Genomic DNA, 27,541 nt, shown 5'->3' with positions numbered 1-27,541 from the left:
ATTAGCAGCAGTCAGACTTTCAAGGAATTAATGGAAAGGGTGGAAGAGGAGACATTTAAACCTAAAAAGCAGTAAATATTAAATGTTGTTTATTGCATAATACATAAACAAATAAGGTAGAATGACACCCTTTATTACGCACAAAAAGACAAAAATGAAGATTTTTGAATGTGGTTTAAAATCACACAAAATCAAAACCTTCACAGTTCAAAGCAAGTCCCCATTTGCCTTGGGTCCACTGAAGGGTAAATATTTAACAATAAAAATAGACAAACTAATTTTAACAATATAAAACACACAAAAAAAGGCAAAGCTTGGCCTTTGACTCTAAATAAAAAAAAAATGGTATCAAGTATTAGATCCTTTGTTATGTTGTTCTTCCCCATCACCAGGCTTACTTCTGCTTCCAATGCGTCTGAAGAAGGATATGAACCCAGAGGTGCTCCCTTCACCCTCTACATGATTCCCTGCCTTCCTACCAAGCAATGAACTGACTCCTGCCTCTTCTTTCAAGTTTTCTGTCCTTGATCCAGAGGAGTATGACCTTTGAGACAAGTTTTTCTGGAACAAGTCTCCCAGCCGGAAACCAGGTGCTGGAGATCTCATGGTTTCATCCATGGAAATGGACCTGAGGAATGGAACCTTTGACACAGCTCTCTGACTGGGGCACTCAGGAAGAGATGCACAACCCACAGATGGAGATGTTAGATTTTCCTGACTGGAGGACTTGGTGAGATAATTGCCTTCGTCACTCTCCCAGACGCCATCATCAAGTTCATCTCCACCTGGCGTTAAGCATAGTCTGCGTTGGTGTGGTCGTCTGCCTCGGTGGGAGGCGTTTCTTTGGTCGCAAGTAAAAGGACTCAGGATAGTCCACGGGGAGCCCACACCCTCATTGTTGGAAAAGAAGAAGTCTCTGGTTCTAGGCCGAGGGGTTCTTGGGGTAGCCGGTGTGTCTTGTTCTCTCTCTGACTGACGAGGAGTGCCTGAAACTCTGTCCCCATCTAGGCTGCTTTTGCTGTTTTGGTAGCGAAGCACCTTCCGAGTTATCTCACGGATCTTTTGAGCTTCTTCTTTGTTTTCTAGATCTGCCATGTTCCTGTCCACCTGCTGCAGTTTGGATTGTTTTTTCTCGTGTCTCTCTTGTCTAGTGCATGGCGTAGCCTCAGTTTTTCCTTCTAATGGAACGGTCCCCGAGGTGTGCTCAGAGGGGGATCCTTCGATTGTGGGCAGTATGTTCTTCCTGCATCTGACTAATCCCTCTGGAGCAGTCGAGAGAAAGCTGTGTAGGGCCGACTCCAAGCTCGAGGAGTCCCGATCACGCGCAGGTCCCACGCAAGACACTGTGGGGCGGCGTTTGGCTGCAATCCGCACACTGTCCTTCCGCTTGCGCCTCTGCTCTACTGCCTCTCGCTCTTGGTTCTCCTACAGGGAGGATACAAATCAAGTAAAATACAACGCAGTGCAAACTAATGACACAAGGTGACAGGGGGGACCATGCTTGTACACATTAAAATACTCAACATTAAATCATTAAAGGTTATTTTAAGGTGCTCCTTAAATACAAACCAACAGCATGTTTTTTTCCCCCTGTGATGTGGTTTATTCCATTTCACATTGAAGTATTATTGTAAATTCTCTAGATTCTTACCTTTACAGCTGTGTCAAACCGCTTGCAAAACGAATGAAAGATGGAGCAGCACTCCTCCAGTTTGAAGGTAGCTGGGTCTTCACAGAAGTACTCCGCGACAGCATTGCTCAGAGCCTTTAGCTCCTGAAGAGAGGTCTCCAAATTGGCCAGCTTGGCCTCAGCCCTCTGAGGAAAGAACATATAAAAAGATATGAAGAAGAGGAATCTCGATTGGAGACTGACTGAAATATTCACAAGCTCAGTTTGTGCTTTTGTTATACATATTGTGCTTTTTTAACAATAAAGGTCAAACAACAAGCAGAAACTTTACCATAAAAAATGTATCGATTTGTTGTAAGAGGCCAGGATGTCTGCTGCTGTACAATTTCACTTCCTTGACTTTCTTGACTTCCCTCTCAAAGTCTGTGATGACCTCCTCTTTACAAATTCTGTGTTGGCAACCAACATTCATACATTAACACAACGTAATCCAAGTATTCCAATATAGTGCAAACTACCAACCAGATACAATATCAGATTGAAACAGACAGCATTTAACAAGCTATTATTTGTGAACAAACCATGTTCAGTTAAATCACCAATTATATGTCAGTGTACTAATCATAGCCACCTTGATCCCATCCCGATGTGTTCAAGCTGGGTGGCAAATGTCAGCAATGCAGCATCGATGTCCTCTGCTTGCTGTGGGGGGGAAGACAAAGGAGATAGAGCAACAGTGAGTTTATTGACAAAGCATGTAGACAGACTTTACATAATTTCCCTGATATTTTCTTCATCTGTCCATCCCAGGGCTCCTCCTCACCTTGGCAACATAGTGCATGAGGTTCATGCCAGGCTTGTTGGCCTTGGTGTCTGCCAGCTTGAGCAGAGAGGTCATCCTGAAGCCGATGACGTTGGCATTGGCACTGAAACCACCCTGAATAATACATTTTAATGGTCCATTCATCAGTATAATAAATGTTGACAAAGGGCAACTTTTATGCACCAGATAGAATATATCAAATCATAAGTAGTAACAACATAATTCTAAAAGAAAAATACCAACAGCGTTCATGTAATTCCCAGCTTTTAATACTAGTCGAATGACCGAGTGGAGGTCATCACAGTCCAACAGCTCTAAGGGGAGAGAAGATAAAGAGATGGAGACAAAGAACCTTGATATAAACCTCAAATGAGAACTGGTGGTGTAAAACACAATCCAGGTTTAAATGATTAGCAGCTTTGGTGGATGTGTGTGAAATGTTACCATTAGCTGCCATGATCAAGACAGCAACAGAGTTCTTCACCTCCTCCATAAGAGGAAAGAATTCCTCCCTCAGCACCATTGTTTTCAGCCGTTCCTCATAGCTGAAGGAGAGACACGCATTAATAAAACCAACAACATTACTGCATGATCACTTTAATTATCCGTTATTAAAGGGACACAAACAAACAATCAAGGCAGCGGTAAAACAGCAACCCTCCAACCTTCAATGGAGTGTGATGGCTTTAGCGAGAGCATAGATGGATACAATGGTTTCAGTTTACCAACAAAAAACAGCTGTCTTGGCAAGGAAAACTGGTGAAAATATAGCATACACGTGTAAGGATAACACATTTTTTTGGTGGGCCTTTCTTTTAACTGGTTAGCTGTTGCCCAGTCCACAGTGATGCAATGCTCATACTGCTGTATGTTTCACCAGGCTGTGGTGTGTAGGTAATAAATAGACTATGGAGAAGAATCATACAACTCAACTTTAAGAGACCCATCTATCCCCTTAAGCCAAGAGGTATTTGTCTGAGGCAACATTTTCAATTTGAACAACAAATCTCCAAAAATAATAGCACAGGTTTCCTCAATGAATACATGTTTTGATTGGGCAAGTCTGTATCAGAAGTGATAGAATTATTAAAATAATACAACATATGCAAGGCCAAACTAAAAGTCCTTTACATGAAGTCACTGTCAGCATTTCAGTGATTTTTTTTTATCAAGTTGCACATTTTCCCCTAATTTTTTATGGCTTGAGTTTGCAAGAACATTTCTTTAACTAACAATCAATCAAACATTTCATAGGTTTATCCAAAACATAAAAAAAAAAGCTTTTTGGAAAACTTACCCCGGCACTTTGACCAGCTGCACCATGAACTGGTCAGCCTCTGGTAACACGGAAAGGTTCCCACTGAATGACAGCAGCTGCTTCACCTGTACATACACACAAGTTTGATAAAAAAAAACATAGATGATATATTAGTTATAAATACCTATAAAATGATTTATCTAACAATAAAGCAATGAATCGATTCATGTCAGTATGTTTTTTTCATATCTTGAGAACGACCCATCAGATCTACTGCACACTTGGCAGGTGTATTGCAGGGGACCAAACGGAGTGCTTTGTCCATTTTTTTAGCAAATTGGAAACACAACACGTTCACTATTAATTAAGTTTGAAAAAACAAGCGAACAGCGCTTCCTGCAGCAACGGGGGCGGAGCTTCAGGGCTCTGCAGGCCAGGATGTTATCTGCAGTTCATTGACTGCAGTTCACTCTACAACTGAACTCTTCTTCCCTTCCCTAGGGTCAACACGAGCAGCAACTGGCAGCGGAATAGAAACAGAGTGTATTTCCCCGGTTTCCCGACTTGGATGTTTTTTTTTTCCTGTGAAATTTCCTATGTATGATTTGATATGTATTTATAACAATAATAACGTTACTGCCAGCAAAATACCCCTGCTAATTAAATCGATGCTCTACTTTATAACCGCAGTGGCAAATAACTATAATACTCCAACGAAGTGTATTTCACCCATGTTTCTGAGAACAAGCAACAAAGTCTTGGTATGTTTTAAGAGTAGAGTTAGTGATTAAGGGACCAAGGAAAACACTGTTTTAATTTTCACCCTTTCTCTAATTGAATGTTAGTATTGGCATTGTCTGAAGTAGTACTATTACCTATTAATTATATAACTATTTATACCGCACAGTGAAAGTCCTGCATTCAAATGTTCACTTCAAGTGAAGAGTAAAAGAAAGCAATTATCATTATTATAACACAATGTACCTACATTTCCTTAGCATTTGCTTTACATTTTAATGTTATGCTGGATAGTTTAATGAATAATAATGCATTATATTTCAATTTATATATTTTGTGAGTCAAATCTGAAATGTAACCAGTAACATTTCTCTGTCATGTAAATGTAGTACTACAGTGTTTTCCTCTTAAGTATTAGTACAAAGCTAATACTACACAGTTGAGTTGCATATTTTTCAAGTGCCTTAGGGGCCCTTTATAAGTTATTTCAGGGTATATGAGTTGGGAATAATAACATTTTTAGATGCTTTTCATATCCAAACATTATAATAAATCTATAGCTCCTTTACAGTAAAGTCTGCCTCGGAAGTTTTTTCACGTGAACCAGAGTGTATGTTCTGAACATGAGTAGCCGCAACTTGGGTGCGTGATGCAACTAATTCATAGCAGGTTTATTGCTCAGGATGCAAGGAAGCACAGTGTTGAGTAGGAGGTAGGAATGTGTTTGCATGGGAGGTTATCCAGAGAGCTGCACGCAGCAACACACAAATGATCACTTGTCCTATTTTATGCATATAGGATGTAATTGAAATGATGTGAAGGCACGAGTAGAGCTGTTGTTACCTCCCTTTCTTCTGGCAGTAGCTTACAAAGCTCTTTTAGTTTTCCTGTCCCAAATCTCAGCCAGTTCCCTTGACAAATATCCTGCACCATTTCTGTCCTTGACCTGTAGAGGGAGACAAAAGATAATAATAATAAAAAAGCTACTAAAGCTAAGTGATGCTAATAAAACAATTTACAGAAAATTACAACATCCTTGAGTCGGGTTATCCATCACATGAGCATCACACTCTGCTTTTTATTCTTTCTATTTCATGTTGTTGCTGCGTGACTTTGCTGTTCTACACCACTGCCTGATTTGAGTGAGCCCTCGAGGTGTTGCATTGAAGTGGTGGAGAACCTCTACAGTGCATCTAAGACTAGAGTCCGTATCACAAAGTTAAGGCCTGAACACAAACAATGACCAAACATGGCTGTCAAGAAAATAATAATGTTAATTTAGTAACTCATTGCATTCAGAAAGTTGTTGGTCAGCAGCAGACATTCAGATATTGAACACTGCAGCTTCTTTGGTGACCTCTGCTGCCAACAGATGTACTATACTAGTACTCTACATTCAAACGTGTTATGTGATATTTTTTTAATGTCCAGCAAATGCCCTCAAATAGCAGCATCAAGTGCCTTTGCGTCACTACCACACATAAGCAGAGGCAATTTGAATTTGACTAACTTAAAATCTAAAGCTCATTACAGTCCTTTGCTATTGACGCACATCGGAGGTGTGCATTTGGTATTCAAAGGGAGAACTGAGTGGACCTTGTACTGAAAGTGACATCATATTGATGTGGTTCCCACACAGAAACTGGATCCAGTGCTGGCAGGACTACGGAAACTGTTTATATGTTATGTATTTGAACATTCCATTCCATTTTCCGTAACCTGCTCATCCAGTTAAGGGTCGCAGGGGTGCTGGAGCCGATCTCAGCTGTCAATGGGTGAAGGCAGGGTTCACCCTGGACAGGTCGCCAGTCTGTCGCAGGGCTGACATATAGAGACAAACAACCATTCACATTCACATCCACACCTACGGGCAATTTAGAGTCTTCAATGAACCTTAGCTGCATGTCTTTGGACTGTAGGAGGAAGCCAGAGAACCCGGAGGGAACCCACGCTGACACGGAGAGAACATGCAAACTCCACACAGAAGGTTGTCCAACCGGGAATTGAACCCAGGCCCCTCTTGCTGTGAGGCGACAGTGCTAACCACTACACCACTGTGCAGCCCGTATTTGAACATGAATAAAAATAAAAAAATACAATGGGTTTAGCAGTAAAAATGGAAATGCATTATTTATCAAATATCAGTATTAAGGGAGCTACATATGATTTAAAAAAGGTTTTGTGTATAACTCAAACAGCATTAAATTTATTTAGTTATTGTTTCATTATCATGAAAAGCACAATAATCAATTTCATCATATTATGTAATTTGCTTGGTTGGTATAAATGCAGATGAATGCAAGATATTGCATTGTTTTATAAATTTCTTTTACATTTTTCTAAGAAACCTCTGACTTCGTTCTGAAACAATCCTACACACTTGCATACAATGCATAGTGAAAGCAATTTTCATGCTGAAATGTAACTGTCACAGTTGGACCACAACAATTTACAAAATCCCTCTGTTGCCTATCACTGACTTGAGTGCCCTGGCTGTGTTAGTAAGTACGGACTCAAGAAGCAATTGTGTCCCTGTTGTTAAATGAAACTGTATTTTAAAAAGGAACCAACTAATTGGAAAGGCTGCTGGGTTTATTCCTCCTCTGCTCCGCCTCACCCACTGGGACAGTACTATGTTTTCCTACCATTTCCTACGTATTAATAAAAGTGAGTCATAATTGTTCTCCATGTTGACACTGAACAGCGAAGTTAAAAAGGCATTTACATTTATTTGAATATGGTCCGCTGAGATAAAGAGGCTGCTGGTTGGGTAATGATGATTAGCCTGTTAAGAGACGCTTTCCTGACTATATGTCTGACATGAGAGCTCCCTGCTCTGACCGCTGCAGTTCTTCAACTTGAAGTTCCCTTGGTTCCAGTCAATCTCACCTATAGCACTACCTTTAAGTTCGAAATTCAGCAAACCTTACCTCTTGAAATGTCTTAGAAAGATCCCAATATTCATACTCTTTTTAGAGTCAAGGATTGTGACCTAAAAGGTATAAGGAAGAAAAATAATAATAAAAAAAGGGGTTTTCACAATGTTCAGCCATATTAAGATGAGAAGACAAATCTATACTCAACATTATAATTACGTTATCTTTGAGGAAGAAAAACGCTCCCGAACATTGCTTTACTTTAGCAGTTCCTCATTGATGGCATGATTAGTGTGGAACTTTTAAAAAGCAGTTCCTATTTGTGAGTTCATTACTTCCCTAGTTTGTGCATTTTGTGTGAATTTCCATGCCCATAAAAATCAATTTACTGGAAAACAACCTTTGCTATGTCAAATAACATTTAAAAAATGGCGTATTCACCTGAGGCTCCTGTGGAAAGAGGCCCATGCCATCACAGGTCATCAGACCCGTGATCCTGGAGTTGGGCAGCGAGGCCCGTTTGTCTACATGACTGAACAACTCCTCGATGCTCGGGATGTCCAGCACAAGATCCCTCTGAGGCCGTTTAGACGTCCAGACGTTCAATTTGCCCAGTACACGCTGACTGGGGATGGTGTCCCAGTTCAGCTTCTTCATGGAACGCCGCTGGACGTTACGAGAGCCAAAGGAAGGGGGTGGTGGAGGAGGAGGAGGAGGAGGAGGAGGAGGAGGAGGAGGAGGTGGAGGTGCTGGTGCAGCGGTAATACACATTGGAGGAGGCACAGGAGATGGTGACTGCAGATCTGAATCTTCCTGAGCATCAGGTGAAAGAGGAGAAGAGTCTTGAGGGGGACAGTTTGGAGGAGAGGCGGATTTTAAAATCAGCACTCCCTCCATCTGTAAGTCCAAGATGATGGTAAGACGCAGTACCCCGCTGTTAGCCACTCGGATCTGAGGAGATACAGAAATATAAATCCATAAGAGTGCAGAGTATTTTAGACAAAAAAAAGAGGATAAGTACAGATCATTTTTCTGCTCTATATCTGAAATTGATGCTTTGCTCACAGGCTGCCCAAAGGCCAAAACATATATCATTTTTAGTGTTCCTGATCAAAAATATGACATATTTAATCATAGAGAAGACTTTAGAAGTTTTTTTTAATAGTTATTTTGAATAACCTGTGAAATGGCTATAGGCTATCCAAAAGCAGAGACTAGTTTGTCAATAGTGCTACCACTTTCTCACTTAAAGAGAAACTGCCATTACTGTTTTACCTTCTATTTATCTTCCTCAATACTATACAACATAGCATAACATACATACATATGTTTGTCCTAATTATAGTTCCTCCATATGTTAACACGAAACGACACTTTTAAATGCTTTCTTCTTCACAGCAAAAAGTAAATACATCGACTTGACATAGTTTATGCCACATATTAAAGCAAAGTGGTGTATTCGGCATGCATGCAAGCCAGAACTACTTAACTAATGGTCTCTACGCTGTTTTTCTGCCCATATCTCATCATGATAATCTCCACGGATACTAGAATTGGAGAAATTGAAATGAAAAATATCCTTTTATCCCATTATCTGGGATATTTATAAGCCGAATATAAATGTTGACACAAAAGACTCTCAAATTGTTGTTAAAACCCATCTGTGCGTTCTCCACAAACAAGGCATCATTCATTTGACAATTTCTCAAGAATGTTTCGCTGTCAGTTATTTACATACACTGGAGAGCTCACATCTGTACAGAAAACGTTCCTATCTTAACAAAGCATCCACCAAACACAATCAAACGCAACGTGGCGCTTTAAAAGACATTTTTTTATTTATTTATTTTTTTTTTAAACTTACCTTGCTATTAAAACGTAGCTGTCATATAAATCCTCACTCTCTGATCTTGCCTCGTGCTCATGCGAAGTGCAGTCTGCTGCCAGTCTGCCTCACAAACAGCAGTCACAGGTGCAGGCCGCGCCTCCACCAATCACATTCAAGTTAGCTTCCAGGTACGGGAACGCCCCTTTTTAGGGAGAGGTACGTCAAATGATGGGTAACCACTTCCACCAGGCTATCAACAAAGGTCAAACCGCGAACATAAAAAGAATAACATATAAATCATTTTTTAAATACAGCATATGTATAACATGCTCTACATATCTTTACATTGCTGCCACATTCTAATTCATTACCTAAACAAAGACAGGTATGAGTACATGAATAATACCTGTCATTTTATTGGCAAAAAAGATTTTTTAAAAATGGCAGATGTACAAGTTATTGTTTATAGATGTCAAATGTAACAACACAAATATACTGTGAAGTAAACAAAGACAAACCAGTGTTGATAGAATTCACATAAATATGCAAAATAATGCAACTTGAATGTTAAAATATGTGAACTGCTGGTCTTTAGGTCTCAGAGGAGAGCTGCTACAGAAATATGATGATGATACCGAAGTTGTCTCAATAATAAAACAGGAGGTTTTACTTACATGAGAGACAATTTGATAAATGATGCTTGATAAGAAGATTACTTCTTAAATACCATTGTACAATTGTAATCACAAGTTTAAAGTTTTGACTAAATCCAGATGGTTGCTTCTCCGTTTGCATGCAACACTGGGCCACAGTGTAATATAAATTAAAGAGCAAACATGAAATACAGCCAGAGCATTTGAAAATGTGTACTTTTAATTTGTTCCCTCGGGGTGGGGTGGGACTTTTCAGGTCTGAGTGAGGAATGAAGGCAGAGTATCACATCAATCTATGACACAACTTCATTTATCATCTTAAATACCATTATGTGCAATCATTCATACAGTACAATACACCAGCTCAGCCTAGAAAATATTGATTGTACACAAATAAAATATCTCATTTTATAAATTGTGGTTCTCTCCCGGCAACAATCTAAAGACTGCTAGTAAGATTGACTAAAAATGCTTGTCACACTTTCTTTTTCTTCAATGTACTGGAGGTTTCACAACTACGGAACAAAAATATCCTATTGCCTTTCATTTTGGTGTTGGGGGTTAGGAATTTCAAAGGGTCAGGTTTGGAAAAGAGGAGTCACATTTTGTTAATATTGCTGTGTGACGATCAAACAGACCCGGAGCTGATCAGTGAAACTGCAATTTTAGCCGCAAGTGAGGCCAAGGTCTTACTGAGCGACTCCTTCAGCTGAGAATAAAACACACCCATTTGACACACTGACAGATACAGGCTCAGAAAGCACAAGCCAACCAAATCATACATTACATTTTCGATATCTGCTTTTCATCAAAAATCGAATCACCTTCCTTTCATAAATGTCCTGGACACAATTAAAGGAAACCCAAATTTTGGATTTTGCTTCAGCCAGTATCAAGATTGAAATCAAATAACCGTGAACATGGCGTTGTGCCAAGCCATGCGAGCTGGCGTGCAGAAGACCAAGGGTAGAGAGAGCATCAGTGCATTCACACATATATGCACCTGTACTTTGGATCGCTGCCTGCCATGCAAATACAGAGGAGACAAGGAGGTGGATGACTAACCCATTAACTGATCAGGAGTTCAATTCAGCATGGAGAAACCTTCATTATACCGGGTTATCTTCATTTGACTTCAGAGGTTTGACACTGGAAAACTAACCCAATTTTTTTTTTGTTGAGTATATCAATAACGGAAATTGTTAGCCCGTAAGATACTCTCACGTAAATGTGTCATCTACCACACGCCATAACGTCATACTCATAAATCGAGTAATTTGCACAGAAGTCTCAAGGTACAATTATGTTGATTCCAACAGATAAACACATATAATGAACTTAATAAATACAATGATGCATTTAATTACATTACACATTTCATTTGTAGTACCATGCCGATAGTTTGTGGTAATACCTTCTCCTAATTGTCAACAATAGATGATTGTTTATTATACTTAGACAATGTTTTAATTAGAGGACATGAAACAAATGGTGAATAAGTAGTGTTATCCCATTCCCCAACTACTAATTTACAAGATGTTAATGTCGAAATATTAGGTTTAGTAATATTGGACAACTACAGTAATCTTCAGTGTGAAGAAAGGTAACCATAGACAAATATATTCTTCAGGGGGACTGAAAGATATGACCCTAGATGTCAATGACATGTCCTTGTTATCTTTAAAGACAAAAACATATTTCAATGTATCAATGTGAGAGAATATGAATTCCTTTTAAATACAGTCTGTTAAACTATTAAATAATGCATCCTTCAAGTTTCTTGTGTCTTAACTGTCTGATATGCCCATCTGGCATGGTTCAACTATCCCTCAAAGCCTCCTCAGTCCACAGGGACACTGAAACAACCAATTAAAACGTATCAAGGGTACAGTGAACATCTCTCTCAATTATCTTTGGGTAAATAAAAAAGAATTAGTAAAGATCCCAACCAGTATAACGTTTTGGGACGCTGTGGCAGTGTTCCTTAAACAATTGTTGCATATATGAGTTGAAGTAAAAAAAAAACAATTGTAATGTGTAGCATTTCTGATAATTACAGACTAAGTGTGACAGTACTCTCACTCAAAAGCACCAGCACACATTACCCAAACAGTTTACTGTCCTTCACTCTGAAGCATGACATACAAGCTTACTAGTACTGAAATAATTACAAATTAAAAAGATGTCAGTCAAACTAAGCAAAAGCTAAACTAAACACAGCAGTGTTTTTGTTTTTAGAAGCTACAAACAATCATATACTATTTATTTCAAAAGTTGAACAGTACTTGATTTTAAATGTACATTGATTTGAAATGTCCAAAACATTCCTTTTCAGTGTACCATACAAATCCCATTCATTTGGAGTTTGAAATCTTTTTTTTTTTTTTCCTGAATTTATCTTTCTTCCTGCAGGCCACATGTTCATTTAGTGCGTTAGCTCATAAATAAAGAGGCACACGAGGAGAGTGATAAGGTCTGGAAGAGTTTTGATGTAGTGTTTGGTTACATCTGAGTGTGTTTTAATGGATTTGTCATTTTTCCTTTTGTCATCTGTCTCAGTTACCGAGACGGTGTGGGGTTGAAGTTTAACTCAGAGCACTGGGAGCACTTGAGGAGAACAATAATGACCATGAACATGACTAACACAAGTTCACACAGCAAAATAGTGTTGGAATAGAAATTAGTCAAACAGGAGAGAGGGAAGGGAGAGATGAACTGTTCCTCTGGGAACAAAGCACAAAGAATAGGTCATAGTGGAAAAAAGGAAGTTGAGAAGAGGCACTGAAAGCCCCCTGACTGTTCATGAATCTGGCCGCTTGGTTCCCTGCTGTATTTTGCCCAATCATCAATATTACCCTGCAATCCATCAGTCCAATCATCCAGCCTCATGCTCATCTCATATCTTAATCCACCCAATTACACGTATGCGTTTCCCTCTGTAGTGGTCCTCTGTAAGTTGGGGGTTTCAATAGGTAACAGGTGGAGTTGGTCGAGAAGGAGGCTGCAGGAGGTCCGGCAGACCTTTTCACTGCTCCTCTAACCAGGAGGGCTTGTCGGCTCCTGGAGGCCTCAACTTTATGTTGAACTGCTTCAGCGTCTGCTCCAGCTGCTGCTGGTTGCCAGCAAAGTACGCCGAGATGGCATTATGGAAAAGGAGGAGCTGCTTATGCATCACCTTCACCTGATGGAGAGAAAACAAGGGAGCTTGAGAAATTGATTTGAGTAAATCATCACAAAGACAACACACACGAGTTAATCCTACATGACTTTTTTTCCACTTTGAAGGCTGATGATGGTGAGGCAGGCCTGCCCTGCCCACTAACCTTATTCTCCTCCAGGAACTTGAGTTTAATGACGACGTCTGAGCGGAGGCGTTCGTACTTGTCCTTCTGAACTTGGTACAGTTGCTGAGCAGCATCTATGCGAGCCATGGCTACAGCGTCCCTCGGTCCCAGACTCAGTTCCTCCAGGTCTGTCCGGTAGGCATCAAACTCCAGTCTGTTCATAAAAGAAGATGGATGGATTTAATGAATATAGGTATGTATTCATTTGGTGTAGGGATTTGATCGGCTTGCCGCAAACACAGTGCACCAACAGTGCCGAAACCCGATCAGTCTGTTCCTTCCTAAGTTTTGTCTACATACGTTTGCGAATCTCAGATGAAAAGAATAATCGATGTGCTGCATGTTCTTACCTGGCACCTTCATACATCTTGATTGTCATTAGGGTGTCCTCCATGGTCTTGTTGACCAGTGTGTTGATGCTGGACACAAAGAAGTTGATGGCACCAAGTAGAGTCTCCCCATTCTTACACAGCAACTTCTGAGTCTCTGCATTGTAGCCAAACTCATCCTGTAAGAGAAAATGAATGCACACAATAGAACATGAATTTAATCATGCTTTCCACATGTTGTCCACACAAACCTTTTATTCAACATTTAAGCAGATCAATGTCTACGAGTTAAAGAATTAGAACTACATGAACAGATTCTTAGGCCTCACCCGCAGCTCTGGAGACTTCTGACTGAGGTCAGCAAAGGTGTCACCCAGTGCATGCTGTGTCTGCACCATGTTGTAGAAGTGGTTGGTCAGTGCTCTGGCCAATCGCAGCACATTCTCATATTTCCTTTTAGTGTCTCTCAGCACCTCAATCTGGGCCTCGAGCTCCAGGTCCACAGTCCGGGAACCCCGACCGAAACGCTCGGAGATCATTTGCTTTGTACACTGAAAAAATAAAAAAGGAAGACACACAGAGACATTAGGGACACAACTCATACTGCATAAGGACACGGGGAGGGAGGGGGTTCTGATTACAGAGGATTCTCAGGCACAGACAAAAATAAGTAGCATTTTTTCATGCAGCTCCACATTCCAGGACCTCAGTTACCTTGTAAGTGTTGAGACCCCACTTCTTCACTGTTTCTAGCTTTTCCACAGCCACACCGCGGGTCGCTTCGTCTGCCGTCATTGACGAGCTGCTGCTGCTGTGGTGCATGTTGGAACCTGAGAGACAATGTAGAAACACAGGAACATTGTAAACAAACAAGAGTAAACAAACACAAATACAGGCAGACAAGATTAAGCCCAGCAAAGAATAGACAATATAGAGAATCGAAAAACTACTTAAAAGTACATTAAAACTGTGCTGCATTCAATAAAGACAAAACTGAGGATGGAAATCTGTCTGCTATTTTTCAAACCAGTGTTTATCACCACTATCCCTTACACCACTGTTAGACATGCATTGGAGTGAGGTGGAGTTAATGAGTGAATAAATGACAGGAAAACAGGAAAAAGCCAGAAAAACTAAATTGGAGAAGTAACTGGGCTGAGGAAAATAACATGAATATTATAGCCACCAATTTTTTTTGTTATTGAGCTTTAATAGAAGAAAGAAATACTGTACACTGTAGTGATAATTTGGGTCCCTGCAATCTGATTAATCAATGTAGAGCCCATAGCATTCTACTTCACATCTTTCCTCCCGCAGTACCTTGGCGCTCATTTGATTGGCTCGCTATGGGGCAGAAGATAGAACTGCTTGGGGGAACGCTACTTCGTCTGGCCTTCATGCGCAGTTCTGTGTGGGTGGGTGGTCAGGTATGGATGAAGGAATGGTTCAGGGTCAATATGAATTAGGGTAGGGTTGTTGAAGTGGGATTTACATTGGATTTTTGTCAATTTTTAAAAAAATTTTTTACGGGATCAGGATTTAATGGGAAATGATAGTTGGATATTTAGGGTTTAAACATGAAGTAGTTATGGAACAAGCGTGCCAAGAATGGAATGAAAACGGAGGAGGATTGTGGGGAGGAGCAGGGAAATGCAGAGAAGAGAGAAAAGTACAACCACAAAAGGCAGAAGAGGAGGATGAGGAATGTGTAGGAGGGAATGGTAAAAAGGAGTAGGATGACAAAGATAGACAAGTACAAAGAGTTTAGTGCATGACAATAAAGACAAATGAGTGATTATGAAGACGGGGGCAGTTTGAAGTGCAGCAGAACTAAACAGTTTGATACTCAATAAACTGGATGTGCCTTTTATTTCATGATGATGAATTGAGGTCCCCTAAAACTTCAACGTTAACTAAGGCTCGCCTAATAACATCCTACTTTTGCCATCTAAAATGAATGTATCAATTCAAATATACACTACGATAGACGTGATAATGACTTATTGTTTCGCTACCGAGAAGTTCAGAGTTTAGTGAGAAGTGCAGAGACCTTAATGGATGATATTAAAACTGCAAGAAAGACCAATCAGAAAGAATATTATGTAAAAGAAATGCTGTGATAGAAAAAAGCCCAAATTTAAAAGAGAGGGACAGGCAAAAGACGTGTACTGCCTCTCTCTCTCTCTCTCCACTGAAAAAGAGAAAGAATGCTGAAGATTAGAAAGACAGAGAAGCTGGTTCCCAGCTATCTAAAAGAGACAGACTCAGTATGAAAAGTGTCTTTCCAAAATTAGATAGCAATCATGTGAGAAATTTACATTAAAATGTGAATTACATTACATGTTGCAGTTAACTAAAATTTACTGTACTATACTATATATTTACAGACTGGAGGTTCTTAATCCTACAAACGTCCCCCATCACCAGAATTGATTCTATCACATTTTGGAAATAAGCTGTCCATTATAAGTAATAATTAGGTCTAAGGAGCCACCTAATCCTGTAACTGGGATCCTTTTGTTAAACTCTGCATTGTAGTGCACAGCAGGGCCTGAGAGAGTGAGACAAAGAAGCAGAAATGTTAGAATCAAATAAGTACTCATGAGTGTTATTTCTCCTTGACAAGGTTCATTCATCTACGCTGCTGGAGTAAATGCCTAGAAAATTAAAATTATGTTAAATCCTTTGTGTCACTTCAATATTACACAGCCGAATGGATTTATCATTAGGTTAAATATTTTTTGTAAGTTTGATTAATGGGAGTACTGGGATCTGATGTCGGATACCTGTGGAATTCTTTTCATGATTTGACTTCAAGCCGTTGTCTGACATTTAGAAACACAACATATTTGATAATAAACTTGTCTTTCACTGTTATAGAACAGTTACAGTATATCTTAAAACTTACAATGGTCATAAGTTGTGATATTTCTGAAGCATTACCCTGAATTCATACTGTAAAAACAATGCAAGGGGCTGCATTGGTGGGGGAGAGTGAGAGGATCCAGGCTGACATTATTGTCTTTAAGAGGCTGTAGCAGGATCCTTCTTAAAAGACAGGAAACTAGATGAACCAAGGAATCCATTGGTACCATGTCGGGAAGGGGGCCAAATAATGCTTCAATTTGTGTTTGTTTTTCCAAAAGGAAAAAGCTTTCCCTTGACCTCTCACCTCAAAATATCTGAATGAAAACTGGTTTTATGGGTAAGACTTGGAAAGTGAGATGTAAATCTGTATCTGTGCCTCTAATTTATAACTCCTTTATCATAATTTGTAGATCAACTAAGCCTTTTTCAAAGGAAATATGTGTGTGAATCTCCACCTACTTGTATGGATTCCTTTGAGACCGTTTAACGGTGCTGTTTCACACTAAATCCACAAATGCAGGAAGCATTCAGTCTAGCACTGCAAACTGTCATGACAGACAGACATAAATGCCAGGCCAACGGCTGGTTGATATATCCCCACGATCATGTTGTAGAATTAAGTTAGTGTTGCTGTCACAACAATTAAGTAAATAATACATAATACCAAACTAATTCATGTAGGCAAATTCAAGTTTCTGTTCATGTAGCATTAACATCACAACCTTTATTCATTGTTGAGTGATAAAAAATGTTAAATTTAGCACCAAATCTGTGCAAAAATGGTATCAACCCCGAAATTGCAAATTGTTGTTGCAACTGCAACAACTTATAAGACATATTAAAGCATAGGAATGGCCATCATAAACTTCCATCATAATGTTCTAAGCCCTCATAAACTCTCACAATGTATTGTAATAAATTCTTAAATCTGATTTATGACTATAACAATTGACACACAGTGCTGAGCTGCATCTCGCATTAACCTTCTGGTTCCCAACTTTCAGATGTATACCACCTCTATGTTGCAATAAATGGTTTGTTTGAAACATGGCCGTTCAACATAGCAGACTCCATGAAAAAGGACCCTCTCCATTCGTAGATATTAAGGGCTGATTCTAAAGGCAACGGAAAAAAATTATAATCATATTTTAAGGTGATTATGCACTAAAGAAAACATACTTATTATTGCATATTCAATTTATGCCAATAAACCTTCAAGTCTGGTGATTACTGTAGTATCAGTATCATTTAAAAGAATCTATATCAAAACATGCAGTTTTGGACTATATCCAGTAAATACACTACTATCAGACTAAATCAATAAAGCTCATCATTCAGTCGGCCATCCTGCTACCGCCCATTACTGTGTATAGAAGAATCATAAATAACTGAGTAATACAGACCACAGAGGCACATTTTCAGATATAGTGGAGGCTTTGGCGAGCTAGGGATGAATAGGGGCAAATTGACCACAAATGAATTGCAAGACGATCTCATGGGAAGATTGATAAGAGGCCCCATGAATCAAACACTTCATTGTCATTAGAGACACTGAATAACTTTTGAGTCAGAGGAGCAGCACAGTGCCAAGTCAAAGTGGAACGGCGACGTAGCTGGGAGGAGACTGAAAAGATATAAAAATGAGTGAGACTGACAAATAGAGAAGTAGGACTCTACCTTTGATTGAGCTGGTGGGGATGATTCCCTCTGCTGTTCCTCCATAACCCCCGGATACAATGCTGGTCTCGTTGAGATTGGGACCCGATACCATCACCTGCTGTAGGTCCTACAAAAGTTTAAGTGGGGGGAAAAAGAAAAAAAAAAAAAAAAAAAAAGAACAAGGGAAGGATTGAGGGGTTTGGGAGGGGATATGTAGACAGGAGATTATGATTTTGTTAAATTCAGACAGTGAAGACAATGTAGGTTTAAGGCTTATTCACTAGAGGGGGACAAACACTACTATGTTAGAAAGGTTAGTCATTTCACACAATCTTCAGGCAGTGTCTAACTTCAACCACTTATCTGGAAGCAAACAGGAAAAACTATTAAGTGTGTGAAAGACAGCAAACACACCAGAAGTACCCAGTCAATAATCAACCTAACCGATGGCTTGACCTGAAACTCCTGCTATGATAGGAGCAAGTGAGAGGACTACAATACCACAGCTATGACAGACCTCCAGTCTAACACAAGCAGTGACTTCAATGATCTATGCAGCAGGAAATGCTCCTTCAAACTATTTTCTCCTTCCAAAATAATCACAGGTTTCAGTGGAGCTCTGGATCGTGAGGGGAACTGTGTTACGATCCATCTTAACTCATTGTTTTCTTTTTTTCTCCTGCTCCATTTTGAGCCAGTAAAGAAAAAAAAAAACTGAGGAATTTATGGAAAAGAAAAATCTGTACTAAATGTGTTTTCACTTTGGAAAACCATATTTGAGACTTGATTCCTACAATAAACAGATTAAAATGTAACCCTTGCCTGTGCTGTAAGCAAGCCTATTATTTAATTTGCTAAAGACATTGCACTAAACTATGGGTAAAGACCAATATGGTCCAGTCGATAATGTAAACAGGGGTATAAATATATATATATGATTTTTGCTGTTGGAGGTTAAACGAGGAATCTTCAAATGTATCTATTATAAATGTATCCAAGCTCTGCTTCAAGGCCTTTTTGTTTGTAGTCATTGTCAGCTCTCTCTTGACTTTCTTACAAGAACACAACCACATTTCTCAAAATGACTGAAACATCAAAACAGAAAAAGCACAGCAAATTCAAATCAATATTACAGCAGTAGTACGACATTATGGGTATTAGTATGACGCCATGATTGTTATGTCAACCAACACTCGGTAAACTTAAGGAATCACACCCACAGATCACCAAAGTGCACACAGAATCTAGGTTATATTAGCTCAACACACACTAGATGATTTTGAATAAATCAAATGAAAACAGTTTGTAGTATTGAGATCTAAGTGTTAGATGCCAGCTATTTTGTTAATACTACTTAATTTGAGGGATATCTCTCAAAACATCTCAAGTCTGAGAGACTCCTTTTATCTAGAGTTAGTAGGAGCTGAGTTAACGGGCAGTATAATTCAAGCTGCACAGTGGTTTGCCATTAAAGTGAAATATCTGACATTTTGTGAAATAAACCAACGTAGTGATGCGAGGCAATTTAATGCTGCATAAAGTCAAACCACTGAGCAAAACTACACACCAACACACACAAATGGACAAATGGCCTGCTCACCCTGGTGCCTCTGGAGCTCCCTACCTTCTCATCTAAGCTCCACTGCAGTTTTGCAGCCTGCACAGAGATGGAGGGGGAATAGACAAACACAACAACAACAAAAGAAAAACAAAAAGAAAAATCCATGACTGAAATTATGAGGCAAGATAGAATGATAAAAAAGAAATCCCAGAAAAATCATCATAATGTCCACAGACAGCAGGGATGTAAGATGAAGAGCAGTGATGACTGATATCAAAGCAGATTGGTTCAGGATTCATCATTTAGCTAGTTTATGGTGAAGTTTCAAGTGGATCATCTATGTTTAGCTTGGTACATATTAGCTCATCACTTTAAGAAAATACAGAGTCTTGTACAACAATGCAGGTTCAACGTTAATGTTTTTTGTTCACTTTCCGGTCGGGCAAGTAGGACAGAAATCTACTTGCTTGAAGTAAATTTTGACTTGCCCCTATACAATTTTTTTTATTTGTTAGCGGTCTTAAATAACAACAAAGACTAAAGTTGCCCTGTTGGTACTGCACATGTGGAGAGATGAGAAGATAGCAAGATGGCTCACTTCTTTGCCTCATCAGCTCCACGATGTGAGTTTCTAGATTTACTAGCACAAAATGCCTTTTTACTTGCCCCAGGCAATCATATTGTTGAGCACTGCACTGCACAAATGAAGATATTTTTTTAACAAGACATTTACAAACATTAAAAGGTGACACCAACACTGAAAGGAAATCAATCATAGACGGAACCTTGTACACACAAAAAACAAATTTGAGTGGCCAAGCTCCAGGTAGCACATTTTGATTGCCGGAAAAGATCTTTATATGGGTTGGGTCAGGAGTAACGTGTAACATTTCGGCCAAATTGTCTTCATTATAGCATCAGTAAATGTTCTGTCGCCATTTAATATCTTGTAAAGATGAATATTTGAACCACAAATTCACTGAACCAACAACCACAAAAAGCGTTAAAAATACGGTTAAAGCCTGTTTAACTACATTTTCTCCCACATTCAGTCTGCGTCTCTCTCTTCTTTTAGAGATCTGCCTTGTGTTGTGTCATCTGTTCAATATGGGCGAAAGCTGACGCAGACACTGATCATACCCCGACACTTTGTTGACATAGTGCCTGTTCCTAGAGCATAAGAAAACTACAGAGCCTTTAAGTTATCTTCCAATAATATTGGAAGTCATATCTTAACAGTGAGGTTTGGTAGACCTACGAAAGAGTCTTACCTGGTTAGGTTCAAATATTGAACCAAAACAGATGGATAGAAATAGGCTTTCAGAGCAGAGGCTCTGATTTAAAAAGGCCACAACCCTCGAGCTACTATCCAAAATAACTGAGCAGTTTAGTCCTACAGCATATTAAAGTACTGCTGACTGTCTGAGTTGACACCAGTGAGCCACTGTGATACAACCGAAGCATTTGCCAGTATGCCGCTGACAGTCAAGCTCCCAGTCAACATCCCTGTTCTGACAAAAGTGAAATGCTACGACATCTGAAACCAGACTTCTGCTCGTCCCTAACCTGCCAATCTACTTCTCTATGTGCAAGAGCAACACAGACTGCTGCAGCTCTCTAAAGTGAGTGCTGTACAGCAGGTGTCAATCTGATTTCAGAGGGCTTTCACCCAAGGACAAAGCACAGCCAGTTTCAGATTAATTGCAGCGTTGCTATGACAACTGGTTAATATGCAGCACCAAACAGTGCAGCTAAACACTTCTCATACATGAACACAGTCAACTGGGGGAAGCAACATTAAACAGTTGAATACTTGCTTCACAATGCAAGATTAGTGATAAGGTAGGGTTTTCTTTTACTACTTGAGTGCACAGAGTTTGGAGAGCAAATAACAGGATCCTCCAGGATCTTCAGTCTATTTGTCCAACAAGGTGTGCCTAGGGACGCAGGAAAAAGAAACAACCTGTTCCACCCACCTTAGCTCTACAGTCATCGGTTATTTCCTTCTAACTGACACCAGGACACTTCTGAAAATGATGGGAACACAATGTTGGTGGTCTTCCCTTCAGCCAGAGCAGTGTCTTTTGCTGTTGAATGAGGCCCACGAGTGCTTATTTGTTCTGTAAATGAGCAGTCCCCACCTACATCTGAGAGTTTAGCCTTTCAGTTCAACACATAGAGCGTTAAAATGTGTCTTCAACCCTGAACGTGAGACCACATGAGCCGGTAATGGGAACAACTGGTTCCCAAGGAGACCGCTGCACTAAGATAAGATAATCCTTTATTAGTCCCGCAGCGGGGAAATTTGCAACTACATCTACAACACCTAATTTCCCAGTAAGATCTCTTTCCACACTTGTATCTATGAGAGCCAAGTAACACAAGGTCTTCTGGTTGTGTATGACAGGCAAGACATACCACAATAATGGTTTAACCCAGGAAGAGAACAAGACAGCATTCAATTCAAAACAAAACACTGAATGATCATTCTGCTCTGAACAGGGTAATACAGGTACATTAAGGTAATGTGAGCGCAAACAATAAGTGACATGCCACATTCATACAGCCAGTGTTTAGGACTGACAACTGTATTTGCTAATAGGATTACTCTTAAATTGTACTGTGCATATTATCACAGGGTAGTACTGTGGCAGTGTGACTGGTATGAAAAGAGCCAGTTCACTTAGCTTATCTCGTGACAGCTGAGAACTCTACCCATAACCCATGTCAACTTCAAACAACCGAAGGCACGCATTAATCCGTCACACCGGGTTAAACCAACCGCACGACCACGTAATGACATCAGGCTTAAATGTAGGTTTCATTTTCTTCATGTGCTCTCATGTGAATGATATAACCTTCAGATACAGTACTGTACCACTGAATACATCCATAGCAGACAAACTTAAAATAGTCACTAAACTAAAAGTCACTGTGATCTCAATATAAAGTACAAGTACCAAAGAAATGCAAACGTACACTTACATTTACATTAAAACTGACAATAAACAAATGGTTTAACAACTATATATCCAATAGGTAGATGGCACCAACTACAAATAAATATAAAAAGGAGTCAGAATTTAAAAGAAAACTACATCATCACTATTTTAAGAATACTTTTTTGCAACAGTCTCTAAGTCATGAAACAGCTGTAAAGGGGCAAAAATGGTCCAGCAATAGGAAAACTTGATTTCTATGTAGTAAAAAATAAGATACATTACTGACAAATGAATAAGAAAAGAAACAACGCTGTCTCACGTGCTTGATTTGAATATGCAAATGATCTTTTTTGTCAGCTTGGGGTTGTAAGTGGGTAAACGCTTAACAGTTTGTGTAATAAAAGCTTTAAATAGGTTAAAAACAACAACTACACAGGGTGGTGTCAAAATGTTACACACAGTAGACAACTGCTACATAACTGTGACCCACCTGTTCAAGGCTGTCATCTTCTGGTAGGGTCCCCGTGTCACCATTACTGTTGATAGGAATCTCCATTGTGGCAGCTTTACTCATAATGCTGTCTGTCATAATGCACTATGTCTGTGTGAAAAAGAGAGAGAGAGAGAGGAAGATAAAATGTTGATACAAACAAAAATAAAGTGAAAAGATGGAAAAAACACCGAGGCATAAATGCTGCTTTGAAGAGGAGGGAGCAAAGGGCGGAGTCAAAACAGCCAAATCATTAGGCAGATGGGAATATAAGTGCCACAAATAAGCGAGGAGGTGGTTTTCAAAGAGCAAGGCTACCGCTCGGCATAAATACAGCACACCTATGAAAGCTCCATGCTCAGGCACCGCCACTACGATGAGCCGTCCTGTTGAAGTGGCCACTCTACTCAACAGCTTATTAAAAGGTTTGGATGTTAGCAGCACCCACCGCCTAAAAACCCAGACTAGAGGGATGATTGCAAAATGATTATACCAACATAGTCTCAGCATTCTAATAGCTAAAACTGATTTGGCCTACAGCGCTACACATAATCACATAAGCATAATACATTTTCCCCCAAAAAAGTGCTTGACAAGCAGTAACATAACTCCTATTTTTGGCTTGGAAGGAAATGATGAATTCACTCCAACAAACACCTAAATGTACTGTACTGTATATTAATGTGTGTATTTGTGTTTGTTGGTGTGTATGTGTGTGACAAGGCCACAGATGAGGGGGCAAAAAGGAAGCCCTACAGATGTGGTTTTCACATTTGCAGAACAGGATGACCGTTAAACGAGGTAAATGTCACAACCGGATCTATTGCAGCATAAACAGTTGCTTAATGCAAAGGCAGACTGACAGAAGCCAACAAAACAGCCTCTGATTCGCATTGTATTTGTGGCTGTTTTGTGGCCTTTTTGTTCTTTGTTCCATAGAAAGTCAGGCTAAAGTGCACTGAGCTTGCACGCTTACGTAAAAGGGTGCCACAAGATGAATCAAAGCAAACGGACTTTCTCAAACAGTTGCCAGTTTGTTTCCTGTTGGAGATGGTGAGTTAGATTATTGCGCTTAGTAAGACAGGACAAAACAACTGAACAGTAAAAAATAAATAAAAAATAAAATAAAATAAAAAAGGCATCAGTTGAATCCACTATTTGTGGGAAACAAAATAGAGTGGTAGGGTAACAGAAATAAATGCATCCCGCCACAAAGTAGACAGAATGCATTTAGCAATTAGACTGAACTGAACTTCCATTTTTTGATTGCAGACTTAACATATATATACTGCAGCATAACTCAAAATGAGAGTACAGTATACGTGTATCATGTCAGTAAACTAAGAAAAACGTGTCCTTTTGAGACTTGCTACCATGTGGCTGACTCTGACTGTAATATAATTACTTGGTAGGTTTATGGCAGTTAAATCTCTTGCTGCCACAAACATTACAGCGTTTGCTTGGAGGGAGGTAGCGCCTGTTTACTTTTGCACTGACCTCGCCTATTGTAAGTGGGCTTTTGTGGGCCATGCCCAGTCCATATCCTGAGGAATGAACATCTATGTTGACTTTAGACATTTGAAGTTTTGAACATCACTCCACACAAAAACCCTCTAGACATATCACTGCACCTGGGTCAGATCTTTAGGATGGGGGGGGAATACGTCTTCTCCAAATAAATTGTTCATTTTAAAGATATATTAACTTAACCTGTAGTTCCATATGCTGGATTCCTCACTTGCAGTACAAGCTTTGTTTTTAAATCAGAGACAAAGGTCACCATAGACTGAGCAACCCAGGCACTGCTTTGCATAATATCTGCATCTGGAAAAAAGGCCCTGATCTAGCTACAGTGCTCAAATCCCTCAATCCCCTTATCTTTGGTCTCTTAGTCTAACCACTTAAACCAGGCTGAATCAATAAGAATTGGCTCTGGCATTAACTTTTGAATGAATCATCAACAGCCTATTATGAGGGAATAACTTGAATAACAGATACAATATTTTTTTTTTATCGTTATTACAAAAGGTAATATATATATATATCGTGGATAATAGTTTACTATTAAAGTGAGAGACTGGAGCGTTTTATCTTAAAATGGACTGCTCCATTGAACATCCCTGGGAGCCATGGCAGGTGCACGAGCACAGGTGTACACAGGTACACGCAGGCCTCCCCAGTGGGCCTCCAACACAGAGGGGGCTTTATTTAGACAGTAAAAAAAACACATAACCTATTATGCATGTCATTGGTTAAGAACGTGCAGAATATGCTTTCTAGAAGAAGAAAAAAAAAGGCCCTGCTTCTACATCAAACAAGCAGCTGTCATGAGGAGAGGCTGGTCCGACACAACCCAGGGAGTCCAGTCTGCAGAGGTAGACATGTAAAACCACAGAGATTAGACGTGACGTTCATGTCGTCGTTTTGACTTACGGTGTGCTTGGTCCCGTCGTAAAAACAGAGCTGATTCGGGAAGCTAGCGCGGGAGCTAAAGGCTGGCTAACGACAGTGCATCCCAGTGTATGCGCGCGGCTTAGAGGAGACTAATGTGTCTTTTGTCAGTCCAGCAGGAAAAAAACAGCCCGTGGGGAACAATGCAATGTTCTGGTTGAGGAATATTTGGATGACACAGCCAGGTAAAGACTTGCTCTAACTGCGTTTGTCTTCTGACTCTTCGTTAATAATCCCCCTATCTTCTGTTTTAATGAAACCAGGAGGAACGCTTTACGGAACTGACGACACCGTGCAATTCAGTTAGCAGACTGACGCGCTCCGATGCAAAGAACGTCTATTTTAGAGAAGATGGATCACTCGTTACAAAGGCAAACACTGACATGATGCTACCTGCTGCACAGATTGACAATATTATTATTATTGACCTTTGAGTCAGGCATCTTTTAACTGTTTGTGTACATTTATAAAGGTATTTATATTACATATATTTATTATGCAGCTCAGTTGCCTGATTATTAAAAAAAAAGGTTTCAACTGAACGTGAAAAATATTGACATCATTAAAACAATGGTTTCATACACATAATTGCCTTTAACATTGTCTTTGAATACGACAAAATGATATGTGTGCAAGCCAATTTCAGCAGTTTTATATTACAGGCATTATGCTTTTATGATAGTTTGATCCTTTTGACAAAATTAATTGACATTTCCCCATCACACTTCGGGTTTGGATCTAGAAATTGGAACGGAGTAAGAGTTCTTCGTTTTTCCTCAACGCGCCTATAACCCATCTTTGAGAGCATCCTGCAGGTGATGTGTGCACGTATTGGCAAGCCTCTGGCTGCTGGCTGTAGTCTACATTAAATGAGGACGTGTGACTTACTTGTCCTATTCATTTTCGCCAAAAAAAATGCTAAGACGTAGGACCACTGTAAATCTAGAGGTTAGATACAAACTACACTATTACAAGAAAACCCGATCAGATGCAAACTCCAGTATTTCAAGAAAATCCGATCAGATGCAAATTCCAGTATTTCAAGAAAAACCTGCCGGGATGCAAACTCCAGTATTTCATGAAAAACCTGCCCCCTGTGTGGCTGCAAGTGTACATTTTGAACATATAACTGGGAGTGACCTGTAGACCCTGTACCTAAAAGCTTGTCTGAGATAAATCTTTTAGAATAGTTATGTGTGGTATAAATGTATGTTGTTATATCAAAGGGCTATATTACTTCATCCTCACAGATAAAGAACAATTAGTTGTGTGAAAAAGAGAATATGCTGCCCTTTGTATGGTAACAAACATGTAAACACCCCCCTAGTTTGGACTGATTCAAGATTGGAACCCCCAAATTAAGCACATCTTTGTTTTTTATTTGTAGATCATGTAATACATACATGTGTGACCATTTTGAAACTAATTTCACTCCATAATACTATATTGTACTTTCACCTTGATTGTACTATACTTGTCTACAGTGAACTTAAAGAGTGGCTGCTTACTCATCATCTCCCATGTGGTGCCCTCCCTTACTGCTTTATATTTCCAACCTCAGGCTGTGGTGAAAGCTTAACATTACTACAATACTGCCCTCTGTGGGTAAGTGCTAGTATGTGATATGCTGAGGAGAACTGCTGCCACTACTGTCTTGTAGTTTCTTTCAGTTTACTAAGTATTTTCATAAAGATCCTATGAGTTCTTCATCACTGTTACCACATACACATATCATGAAACATTAATGTTATTTGGAAATATAACATTTTAATTAATATTTAATTTATTATTTGAAAAATGTAATTTGCAAAGATTCAATGTACTTTATTTCAGTATCAAAACTTCGTCACAGGGAATAAATCATGTATCATGTCTGAATAACAGGGTGCCAACAGGCAACATATACAACTCACCGTACACATTGTCACAATATTGATCTCATGCCAGAGAATAATCTAACACAATGAATCTAGCACGGGCACTTGGAGTATATTAGCGTTTTACTCTCAATTCTGTGAGCTATGAATGAACCACTGTGAACACTGTTAACAGTGCTGGATGAGATCCTACAAACACTGAAGGGCTGAGGGA

General features: G+C 39.5%; 2 protein-coding genes across 7 annotated transcripts; both read right to left on the bottom strand.

Annotated features, from left to right (window-relative positions):
• Positions 1–134: 134 nt before the first annotated feature.
• Positions 135–9,278, bottom strand: fhdc3 (FH2 domain containing 3). Its single transcript, XM_054626243.1, has 12 exons — positions 9,190–9,278; positions 7,767–8,276; positions 7,380–7,441; positions 5,293–5,395; positions 3,751–3,836; positions 2,898–2,998; positions 2,697–2,767; positions 2,454–2,567; positions 2,262–2,332; positions 1,962–2,079; positions 1,652–1,816; positions 135–1,425 (listed from the first exon to the last, which is right to left on the bottom strand). Exons 2-12 carry the CDS (start codon positions 8,220–8,222, stop codon positions 349–351), a joined length of 2,424 nt encoding a protein of 807 aa, XP_054482218.1. The 5' UTR covers positions 8,223–8,276; positions 9,190–9,278; the 3' UTR covers positions 135–348.
• Positions 9,279–9,683: 405 nt separating this feature from the next.
• Positions 9,684–25,748, bottom strand: arfip2b (ADP-ribosylation factor interacting protein 2b). Of its 6 annotated transcripts, none has more exons than XM_054626002.1 (10): positions 25,433–25,748; positions 23,000–23,110; positions 19,607–19,663; positions 18,025–18,133; positions 15,974–16,030; positions 14,194–14,309; positions 13,809–14,030; positions 13,501–13,658; positions 13,130–13,304; positions 9,684–12,987 (listed from the first exon to the last, which is right to left on the bottom strand). In XM_054626002.1, exons 2-10 carry the CDS (start codon positions 23,096–23,098, stop codon positions 12,832–12,834), a joined length of 1,149 nt encoding a protein of 382 aa, XP_054481977.1. In that variant the 5' UTR covers positions 23,099–23,110; positions 25,433–25,748; the 3' UTR covers positions 9,684–12,831. The 6 variants fall into 6 exon arrangements, with proteins under 6 accessions (XP_054481977.1, XP_054481978.1, XP_054481979.1 ...); XM_054626003.1 differs by having other exon boundaries at positions 19,631–19,663; XM_054626004.1 differs by lacking the exon at positions 15,974–16,030.
• Between the last annotated feature and the right edge of the window lie 1,793 nt (positions 25,749–27,541).

The sequence above is a fragment of the Anoplopoma fimbria genome, chromosome 24 (genome assembly GCF_027596085.1).
Source record: "Anoplopoma fimbria isolate UVic2021 breed Golden Eagle Sablefish chromosome 24, Afim_UVic_2022, whole genome shotgun sequence".
Lineage (NCBI taxonomy): Eukaryota > Metazoa > Chordata > Actinopteri > Perciformes > Anoplopomatidae > Anoplopoma > Anoplopoma fimbria.
The sequence above is the reverse complement of the archived record's forward strand: the minus strand, read 5'-3'. Positions and strand labels throughout refer to the sequence as shown.

Coding starts and splice junctions, on each gene's coding strand:
- arfip2b (XM_054626002.1), bottom strand. CDS start 23,098: ATGACAGACAGCATTATGAGTAAAGCTGCCACAATGGAGATTCCTATC. Junction 19,664..22,999: donor AAGATGACAGCCTTGAACAG/GTGGGTCACAGT, acceptor ATCTCTGTGCAG/GCTGCAAAACTGCAGTGGAG. Junction 16,031..18,024: donor CCCCACCAGCTCAATCAAAG/GTAGAGTCCTAC, acceptor TCACTCTCTCAG/GCCCTGCTGTGCACTACAAT.
- fhdc3 (XM_054626243.1), bottom strand. CDS start 8,222: ATGGAGGGAGTGCTGATTTTAAAATCCGCCTCTCCTCCAAACTGTCCC. Junction 5,396..7,379: donor TTTCTAAGACATTTCAAGAG/GTAAGGTTTGCT, acceptor CTCCCTCTACAG/GTCAAGGACAGAAATGGTGC. Junction 2,080..2,261: donor CACATCGGGATGGGATCAAG/GTGGCTATGATT, acceptor TTGCCAACACAG/AATTTGTAAAGAGGAGGTCA.